Here is an 11,180-nt window from a genome sequence, read left to right as displayed (position 1 = left end):
GATGTGAGGACACATTGACTATTATTAGCATCTTTAGTACATGATTTTGAACCAATAGCTTGATATGCATCAAAAAGGTTTCTCACAATGATTCTTTCACTACCATTTTTAGGTGTTCCTAACCCCAAAATTATCATTATCTCTCTAAATTTCAGATTTTTAATTATATCAACAACTAATTGACATCTTTGACTTACATTTAATTTTTCAAATAGTTATTCCATATCTTATTAACTATTCTTCTACAATTATTTTATGATATTTGATCATGGATTAGCCTCAAAATATTTTCATCAATTTCAATTAGATCTAGGAGCTATAGACAATGGTGCATTGCGTACATTAGGTGCATTAGATGATTTAGGTGCAAGAGGTGAATTAGCTGCATGTTCTTGAATTTTAATTGTTGTGTGCTCTTAGATCTCATTTTCTATGCTAATTGCATTAATTTCAATCAGTGTGTACTCTTGAAATTCATTTTTCTACATTAGGTGCATTCATCATTTCAATATCTATTGGTGCATTCTCACCAGTCACATCATGTGTGTTTGATGCTCTAGCTTGATGTGATCTCCTCATATGCTTTCTTTATTTTTCCTTCACTTCCTATTGTGCCTTAGTTGATCTTCTCTTGTTCTTTCCCATTGTCGATAACCTTCTTGAATTTTTTTTTTTTTGCAAAATTTTGTTATAAAATGAATTGAAATTGGTATAGTAACATGAACAAAAACTCAAAAAAAAATTCAACTCAATCATTTCCTATAAGTGTGAAGTTACAATGATTATAAAAACATGAACAAGACACACAAGAACTTGAAATTTTGATTATTTCAAAGAATGAAGATATAAAAAATGTGTACCTACGACATAGCACTAGGACCTTGCAAAAGCTGGCAATGGCAGTTTAAGATCATTAAGAAGTTAATATTTGCATAATGTGTAATATGTGGTCATGTTATTAATACCTAGAAATATAAAGTTCTTATTTTCTATAATGCCAGAATCATGATTATGTAAGTTTGCATTAGAAAGGACTAAATCATTACAACTAGTTATCCATAACCCCATTAGGTTATGCAGAAAGGGGATAGGAAGAGAGTGAGAGAGGATAGGATGGAGAGAGATGGAAAGAGAGGGAGGGGGAAGGTAAGGTTGAGGGGAAAAGGGAGAAGGTTATAGGATATGTATATGTATATATATTCTCAATTCCTCAAATGTCATCTGATTCCACTGAAAGATGCAAACACAATTCCAAAAATGGCTTTTGTTTGCGATGTGGGTTTTTAAAAAGTTAACATTATTATTTCTGGACAATTAAATAAATATGGTGAAAACATAGAATCAATCCCATTGCATTTTACCACATCACTCAAATGCAACATTTTAAAAAAAAGTTATTAAATCAATTTAACCCAATCTATGTTTAAATTGAACACTCAAAATAAACACATTACCTTATTCCAATTTCATGATTGAAATATGACTAATCACAGATATATATGAAACTCAAAAAAATATTAGTTTTGCAAGAGATGAATTAGCAAACTGTTTATAATTGAATAAATACACATCATAAGTTAAGAATAACCCCAAATAGTATTTCATTAATAATTAATTAGATTAAAATAAGAAAATATATATTTATTCTATAATTATTTTTACAATTGTTCAGAACCTAGCACAATATTAGAGATGTCAAATAATTTTACATTTCTAGACAACCAACTATCACAAAATATCAACACTTATCATATCTCTAATTATAGATGGGAACAATATTTTTCATTTAAGTTGGTCGTTGTTTATTTTGGTTGAAATCTTAGCTTATACATAAGTTCTGCTACGTTCATAGCAATCTGCTCCAATAACTCCCCTTGATCTCTATAACACACAAAATATGAATCTAAATATCAACAAATTATTAACAAAGAATAATAATAGCAAAATTAAATAAACATATATGATGATCCAAACATAAAATAAAATTACTATAGAAAACGAAAATTACCCTCTAAAAACGTAACCCTTTATGTATGAAACTTGATGAAGCGCCTTCTTCCAATCCTGAAGAACATGTGGCTCAAAATTTCCAGTGTGTTTAGGCTTTTGGAAGGCTCGAGAATACACACTCTTCTCATCTTTCATTCGGAGCTCCGAAGGCTCAACCCCATAAAATAATGGTATTATGGGAGCCCCTGTTTTCACTATCATCTCAAGCTCTTTCAAGCACCAAATAGACTCTGCATAATTAGCAGAAAAGATGACAAGATGCACATTTGATGAATAAATAGCTTCTTCAATTGCTTCAGGTATGGATTCTCCAGCCTGAATTGAATTCTTGTCGAGAAACACTTTGAATCCCTTGTTGTGAAGATTGTGAAAGATGAGGCTGGCCACAGATTCTTTCACATCTGCCCCACGATGGTTCAGAAATACATCATATCTTTGAGGAAGCAATGGAGAATGGGCATGCATGTTACATTCACTCACATAATGGTTCACTAGATTGGAAGGCAGAGCACATTGGGGATAACTGAAAGTGCAGAATGAAGAGAAAGTGAGGCAGAGAGCAAAACAACGCAGAATAATTTCCATCGCAGCAAAGTGAGAGAGAGGAAGAGGAGCAGAGCACATTTTGGGGAGACGTGTGGGAATATATAATAATTGTATACAACGTATAATATCATTGAATAAATCTCTATGAAAGCGACACTGAAGAAGGCCTAGATTTTCAGAAATAGTAATAGATAGTGGAGGCCTTAAATAAAGATTAAATAAAGACTCAGGTATATTTGTAAGAGAGATTTTTCAGATTGAAGAATCCTCTTCAACAACGATGGTTGGGAAAATACATTGCGCGTTCATATTTGATATAATTTAATGTCGTCTTAGTATTTCTGACTAGAAACAATTCCTTTGTCGTATTTATAATTGAGAAGGAAGATACCTTCTTAGTCAGTGTATGATAAATAGATTAGAAGTGTAATAATCAATTTAGATGATGTGGTGGAGTATTTAGTGAAAACATATCTTGCCTCCTTTTCTGCGAAATATTGGCTTGTCAAATGCTACGAAAAAGTATTGATGACAGGTGCTAGGTACTTACTGGTTCAAGCAAATACTAAGGGAGGTTATATAAATCCTATTCCGTCCGTTATTGTGCTTGTCAAATTCTACGGTGTGTACCAAACGAACTGGCTAATGTCTGTGAATATCAAAAGAAGATTTGTCAAGATCTCGACGTACAATTCCGAAGCTGTGAAATGTATGAATGCCAATGTTACAATTAATTTCATGGTTTCTATGCCATCATGACAATTACAATTCAATCTCAACATCGAATTTAACTATTGGATCGATTGAGTTTAGTTAGCCCCTTCTTTCAAAATTGATTTTGGAAAGTGAAGATATAATCCATGTATATCGAATCTTTTGGATCTGATGGCGAAGATTGTGGGCTGGCATGACAAATGTAGAAAAAACGACAAATTAACAAATGCTGGTAGGACATTTTTGTTCGGGAAATGTTGGATGACATTAGGCTCCGTTTGGTTGCTGGCATAGGAATAGAAAAATAGAACAGAAAAATGGAATGGGAATGGAAATGAGGAATGAGAATAGAAATAAGCAATTCCAATCATGTTTGGTGCACTTGGAATTCAACTGGGAATATGTTAATCTATTGTTTGGTTGTACAGAAATAGAATAGGAATAAGGTTAAATTTTGTATTTTTAAAAACATTTTTTCTATAAAAAAATTTTAATTTATTATTTTTTAGTTAATTCATTTTCATTTTCATTTTTTTAAACAAATAGATATAATTTTAAAAAATGTTATTTAAAAAAAAAAAATTTTAAAAAATTTTTAAAAAATTCAAAAAGTAAGTAAAAAAAAAATTTCAAAAAAAAAAAAAATTTTAAAAAAGAATTGAAAAAAAAATTTAAAATATTTTTTAATGGAAAATCGGAATGGGAATGGAAATGGCCTATTCCAATAACAGATATTTTTTGGCATAGACATATGCTCATTTTAGGGGCAAAATTGGAATATGTCTTCCTATTCCCAATTCCGATTGAGCTTACCAAACAGCGAATATAAAACATATTCTAATTTCGTTTTCCTATTCCACTCATATTCCAGCAACCAAACGGGGCCTTAATGTTTATGAAATCACCTGGTTGTGTTTCGCTCGAACAAACAGAAGACAAACTAAGGTTATGTCTTGAATAGATAAAATGAAGTCACGCTTACAAGTAAGTCTCGATGGTTGCTTTTATTATTGACATGAAACATAAAATTGGGGGGAAAATATAGGCAAGAGAACGTTAGTTGCAATCTACTTATCTTAATAAATTATAATAAGAATCAATCAAAACAAATAATAATAAGAGTTCTGATTTAGCTTGAGTCCTGGTCTTTTGTGAAAAATGAAAGATTCTGCTATGATCAAGGAAGTCCTTCAATTTTATTCTAACCTTTTTATCAAAGATTCCTAGCCTACAGCTGAGGAGGAGAACTTAATTCTTTCATGCATTCCATTTTTTATCACCAATGCTATGAATGAATCTCTTCTTAGTCCAATTTTGATATCTAAACTTAAAGAGGTTGTGTTTGGGATGAATAAAGGTAAAGCTCCAAGCCCAAATGGCTTCCCTATGGAATTCTTTCAACAATTTTGGCAAATTATTAATATGGATATATTGGAGATGGTTAAGGAATCCCTTTAGAATAAGCAAATGCTTCGTTCATTGAATTATACTTTACTAACTCTTATCTCTAAGAAAGAAGGTGCTGACAATCTTGACTCCTTTTGTCCCATTGCTCTTTATTATGTTGTGTACAAAATTGTCACCAAATTGATTGTTGACAGACTCAAGATATGCCTTCCAGTTGTGAGTTCAAAGGAACAAGACAATTTTGTAGCTGGAAAGCAAATTCTTGATGGAATTGTTACTACTTCTGAAGTTATTTATTCTATGCATACATCAAAAGAGCGAGCAATGTTCATTAAGTTGGATATGGCTAAGGCTTATGATAGAGTCAAATGGAGTTTTTTCCAAAAGATCCTCTTCGCCTTTGGTTTCTACCAACAGTGGGTGAACTAGATTATGAGTTGTGTTACTTTAGCTTCTTTTTCTATTCTAGTGAATGGTGTTCCTTCAAAGCCCTTTGGTGCCTCTAGAGGACTTCGCTAAGGGGATCCTATTTCACCCTATCTCTTTATCATTCTAGTTGAGGGTTTGGACTGCTTTCTTAAGCTTCGTGTTAGCTAGGGTTTGATTCATGGGTGAAAATGGCGTGTTGGCTTTCCTCCTATTTCACATCTTCAGTTTGTGGATGATACTTCATTTATGGGACAAGCCCGTCTTCAGGAAGCTACTTCTTTTAGGTATTCTTTGGATGTGTATCTTGTAGCTTCAACAAAGAAAGTTAATGAGAACAAATCCTCCATTTTTTCCTTCAATACTCCCTAGGCTATTTAGAGGCATATTGTTGCTATTTTAAGGTTTCAGATTAGGTCTCTTCCATTTGTTTATTTAGGTATTCCTCTTACTATTGGTAAACATCCTAGATCTTCCTGGCAATTTTTGCTTGATAAACTGCAGTAGAAGGTTAATCATTGGACTCATTGATGGCTATCAATTGTTGCTTGCCTAACTCTATTAAAATTAGTTATCCAAGCCCTTCTGATTTATAGGTGTTTTTTTCAAGCTACTCCTACGTATTTTCTTTATGAATTTGATGCTTTTTCCCATCAATTCCTTTGGAGTGGGAACCTTTCAACTTCTAAATGGAGTCTAGTTAAATGGGAAACAGTGTGTAGACCTTAGAAGGAGGGTTGCCTTGGCTTACAATCAACTATTTTAAATGGACAGGTTCTCGTTGCAAAACTTTATTGGCATTGGTGTCTTAACCAAAATCATCTTTGGGCTCGTATTTTCACCTATAAGTATTTTCTAGTTATTGATGTGGTTGAAGTTCATTGCTTTCCTTTGGAAGGGAGAGGATCCATGATTTGGAATGCACTAAAGTTTGGAGCTCAGTTGGTTAAAGATGCTCTCTTTTGGATTTGTCATTCGGGATCATAAGCTTTATTTTGGCTTAACTCTTGGGATGTACACTCTTCTATTCTTACCACTCATCCTTAGCTACATATCCTCTATCAAACTTGTAGTGTTGCTAGTTGGGACATGGTTAATTTTTATAAGATAGGGTGTGTTAAAGATTTGGCTCCTTCCTTTCATTAGAAACAACCCTCTGAATGGTCTCTAGGAGGATCTAAGGAGGACATGAAGGAGTTGTTTTAGATTTTACAGTCTCATAAGTGTACTACTTTGGTTGGTAATGATGTTCTTGCTTGGGATAGTGAAGATTTGTCTAGAAAATTTTTAGTGTCTATAGGATATATTGAGCTTTTTTGGCAGACGTTGGGTGACATTCAGATGCCTTGGTGGAAGCAAGTTTGGTACATGTTTTCTTGGCCAAATTTTTTTTTTAATGTGGTTGGTGGTCCATAGCCATTGTCTTACGCGTGATAATTTATGCAAGTGTGGCTTTGAAGGACCCTCAATGTGTGTTCTATGATAGACTAGTGAAGAAAATATCTCTCATCTCTTTTTCCCATGCTCTTTCACTAGACATATTTGGCACTCTTAGTGGAATGTGTGGAACCAATCTTGTTGGCATGTTTCCTCATTGGATGAATTCTTTCCTCATTAGGGTAAGGCTCCTGTCAAGACTTTATTTCTTCAAGTTGCCTAGACTCTTGAACCCTCCTTTATTAATTGGCATATCTAGTTGGAAAGGAATTGTTGTATCTTTAAGGATAAGTTTTTAGAGGTTCTTCACTTATGGTGGAAAATTCTCCATTCTTTGGGGCAAACTATTTCGGAAAAATGTGACACTTCTGAGGCCATGGAACTAGGGGAGGATACTTTCAATAATCATCTAAATATTCCTCCCTCACATAGAAAAATACTAAGAAAGATGTGTAGACATCCCTTGCAAAAGATAAATAGGGTTGGGAAGTGGAGTGGCCATCTACAAGGTATTCGTAAAATCAACATGAATGGGTCTTCCAAGGGAAATCCAGGCCCTATTGGCATTGGTGGTGTTGGTAGAGATAGTAAGGGGGTGTCCAATTTGTGTTTTCTATTTATAAGGGTCATCACACTAACAACCAAATGGAGGCCACAGCTATTTTGTATGTTGTGAAGAAGGCTTGTGACATTGGTTGGCAAAGGCTTATCTATGAATTTGACTCACAAGTGGTGATACATCAATTGAATCAACAGCATTCTAAAGTTTTTAGTTGGAAGTTAGCTTTGATTGCAAACCAAATTCATAAATTGTGTACTTATATGGAATCTATTACTTTCACTCATATTCCTAGGGAATGGAATAGTGTTGCTGATTGTTTGGAAAAGTGGGCTTCTGACCATATGTGTAATTGGAACATTGTTGATAAGACTCAACTTTTAATGGGCTTGTCCCATCAACTTGATCACTTGGTTGATCTTGATAGGGTTGCCTAATGCCCTTTCTCTATTTATTATTTTTTCTCTTTCAGCTTGAATAAATTTTCACCCCTCCTTTATTTCAAAAACATAGTTACATAGTTACTATACATAAAAGGCAATAGCATCACTCTAAGCATCAAATATTAATTTTGTAGATAATGTTATCTTGACATTTTCCTATATGTGAATAAACAAAAGTAATATATATAGCTTAGAAGAAATATGAGTAGGGTTTGTTCACAAGCCTTGCAATTTTTAGCACAAGCCATTATAGCCATTTTTCGGTGTAGCTCCTGGAACAAGTATTTATATTTTAAATTAATAAATAAAGATTAATGTGAGGGATAAGATTGAGTTAGTGGCAATATGATCCATAATCTTGTTGATGATTAAACCATGCCGAGTGAGATCTTATGTAGATTATATATCTGATATATAGGGGGTTTATGGGTGAAGAGTTCATCGCTACATAGTCTCCATATAACATAAATTTAGATATATCTTCCATATTCACTTTAGTTATATAAGACTTAGGTGAGGTGAAGGAGACACTAAATGTGGTTGATACTTGATCAAAAGCTAAGAGTCTAATGGTGATATAGGGTATTGTGTGGCTCAACACTTTGTTAAAAGATCTTGCTCCACAAAGAGGAGGGTATAGTAATTAGTAGAAATCATTGCTATAAACTATGTAGTTTGCCAATAGATTAAAATAATTTATCTCTAGACATTCCTTGATTATACCATCCACCAAAGATAAAAATTCAAAAGGTGAGATATATAATGGTTGGATATTTAATTCTAATTTATTTTGATGGAATTGGTAACCTTTACTCATTGGCTCTTAGTAGAAGAGGTATAAAGTAAGACTCATACTCCCTATGTGAAGGGGTTGGAATAACAAGTATACAATGGAAAATAAATTGTGTTATTTATATTCTAAGATATATTAACAAAATCATTAAATTTATTACATAAACTATAACCATCAATTGTGAATTAAAAAACTAAATCATATATAGTATATATAAAAAATAATGCTATTTACTGAATATTTTATACATATATAAATATTTAATAAGTTTAATTTATAAATATTCATTTTCATTCAAAGATATTATCTTTAAATTATTTAATGACAATTTGATATATCATATTTACTAGAAATATTAAATAACTATGTTATCTTTGACTAGCATATTTGACAAAGGGCTTTAAAATGAATCATTTTAAATACATCAACTAAATTTTAATATTATGTAACTGCAATTTCTAAATTTTGTTTTGTTTTTTTTCGTAGTAGGTCATGTGTCTTTCCATGAACTCTTACTTAAAAAGCTACGTTTCCAACTAAATCTTATTCATTTTGAACTAATCAACTCCATTAACCATCAAACACCATGATCTCATTAGTCACATTGTATCATGGCAGAATTTCATTTGTACACATCTCATTGAAGAAATTCATATTTAAAGAAGATTAATGAGTTGGAAAATGGTCTATAAAGTCAACTTGTATCATTTTCAAAACTCACTAAAATTATAATAAAAACCATTAAAAATGTTGTGTTGGGCGACATTTTGCAATCTATAATTGAATCTACACCATACACATTTACTTAGTTTTTAGCCAAGTGGCTACTTTAGTCTTATAGTAGACCTCTCAAATTCATGCAACATCTATATAAATATATATTTAAAATTATAATAAAAAATGTTGTGCGTCCATTTTTTATGTGAGTAGTTAATCTGAAACAATTTCTTTTTAGATTAGTAAGGAATGAATGATTTCTTCATAAATATTGGTGCTGGAATATAGGTATTAAAAGATATCATTATACTCAAAATTGGGTCATTTACAAGATTTTGTGAAAAATAGCTAGAAATAAATATGATTTGCCAAAATGTTAGAAGGGCATCAGAGGCATTGGTGGGTGGAAGGAAGAAAGATGACTAGGTTCAAATTTTTCCTTTGGGTTTGGGCAATCAGAAAATAGTTTATATTCTATAGTAGTTAAAAGTTTTTGCTTCCTTTGTGTTTGAGCAATCCCATTTCATGTTTGCATTGTTTGTTTATTAAATTTATTTTTGATTTTTATGTCTGACTTTAACATGAAATTGTTTTTTTTGTTTTATGTTATGCTTTTGATTAGTATGGAAAGTGGAGGTGACTGGAGACTAGGATGAGAAAACCGTAAGGAGATTGGAAAAGAAAATCATTGGTAACCATCTGATCTAGATTCCAAATTTCACTCTATGTTCACTTAATTAATTTTTATTCTTTTTTTCACTCTATGGTAGGAATTTTGGAAGTCATGTTGTATTGTATTTGTGAGGTCTCTTTACAACACCTTTAATTTGAAAATTATTTCCTTTGTGTGAGTAAATGGAGCACTCATTATTTGAAGCACCTGGCCTTTTTAGGGCCACCAAGATGTTTGATGAATCCCTCATTTTACATCCTAAGAATGGAGGAATTTTAAAACTTATTCGATCTTTTTCATGGTTGGACATGAGCATGGTTTTGGGAGGTTTGATACTTAGAGCAATGGCTAGGTGCATTCCATAATGTCATTGTTTAATTATTTTAATTAATTTTTCAATGTGGTGTTTTCAGAGCAACCATGCCCTATAGAAAATTAAATAAAGAATATATATAAAGGATTAAGATCCCTTCTACATAGATATGCAGATTAATTTAATGAAAAATGTCAGGGGAAGTTGAAGATTTTGTCCTTCACATAGATAATTTTTTTACAAACTCTTGAAAATTTGCAGTCCTGACATAGAGGAGGAATTATAAAATTGAGAAATGTCATTCCACCATTTCTTTCCACTCCCTTTCAATCTTGGATTAAAGTTGCATCTTTATCTTGCCTCTATCAATTTCTAGACCTTGACTTCTAATATTTATTTCATGTTTAAAATTAGTTAGTTAATTGATAGAAGAGGATTCACAAAGTCTCGAGATCTTTCCATTATTACTATTTGGAAATCGGGTCCTCATAAGACCTAATTATGGCAGAGGGTACAAAAAGATAATATAGGGAATATAATTTCATTTCATTTTATTTTAGTCAAAGACTATTTGTAAATATATTCATTCAATAGTATTATAGTCAAAGACTATTCATTCCTTATTAAGATTTATCTAACAATTGACAATATTATCTTAAAAGAGAAATCATAAGAAATTATGTGTACCTCTAACATGAAGTTCTTTAATCAATTTAGGGATATTCCAATTATTATGATTATACAAGGGTCATCCCCCTTTTCAGCATATAACCTCTTTAATGCATTTTTTATTTTCTTATGCTTTCCTTGCCTAGTTATAGATAATTTGGATCCTTCTGCTCCAAGAAACTTTTTTCTTGAAATGAACTTCTAAATTCTAATTGTGTTTCTGCCTTCAAGAGATTAATCTTGGTCTAAAAGGCACAATGATTTTGTACTTAATTCATGACTATTGGAATCAAATGCATACTTGCATGTTATTTCTAGAATGATGTTACCATAAAATTCATATTGCACAAAGCTTCTTATTGAGCTGATTGGTTGACTTCAAATTGGTTTCAAAGTTTTTAATGATTTCTTGGCCATAATTTTTGTGATCTAATCATGACTCAAGAAATTTCTTGAATGCTGTAAAATATCTA

General features: G+C 31.9%; 1 protein-coding gene across 1 annotated transcript; it reads right to left on the bottom strand.

Annotated features, from left to right (window-relative positions):
- Positions 1-2,004: 2,004 nt before the first annotated feature.
- LOC149569497 (toll/interleukin-1 receptor-like protein) lies at positions 2,005-2,595 on the bottom strand. The gene has a single exon (XM_089816926.1). It carries the CDS (start codon positions 2,593-2,595, stop codon positions 2,005-2,007), a length of 591 nt encoding a protein of 196 aa, XP_089673052.1.
- Positions 2,596-11,180: the final 8,585 nt, after the last annotated feature.

This window comes from Cupressus sempervirens, chromosome 3 (genome assembly GCF_028749045.1).
Source record: "Cupressus sempervirens isolate cs-2001-9-10 chromosome 3, ASM2874904v1, whole genome shotgun sequence".
Lineage (NCBI taxonomy): Eukaryota > Viridiplantae > Streptophyta > Pinopsida > Cupressales > Cupressaceae > Cupressus > Cupressus sempervirens.
This window is presented reverse-complemented; position numbering and strand designations above follow the sequence as displayed.

What these genes read in the sequence shown, in the direction of transcription:
- LOC149569497 (XM_089816926.1), bottom strand. Translation starts at nt 2,595, where the DNA reads ATGGAAATTATTCTGCGTTGTTTTGCTCTCTGCCTCACTTTCTCTTCA.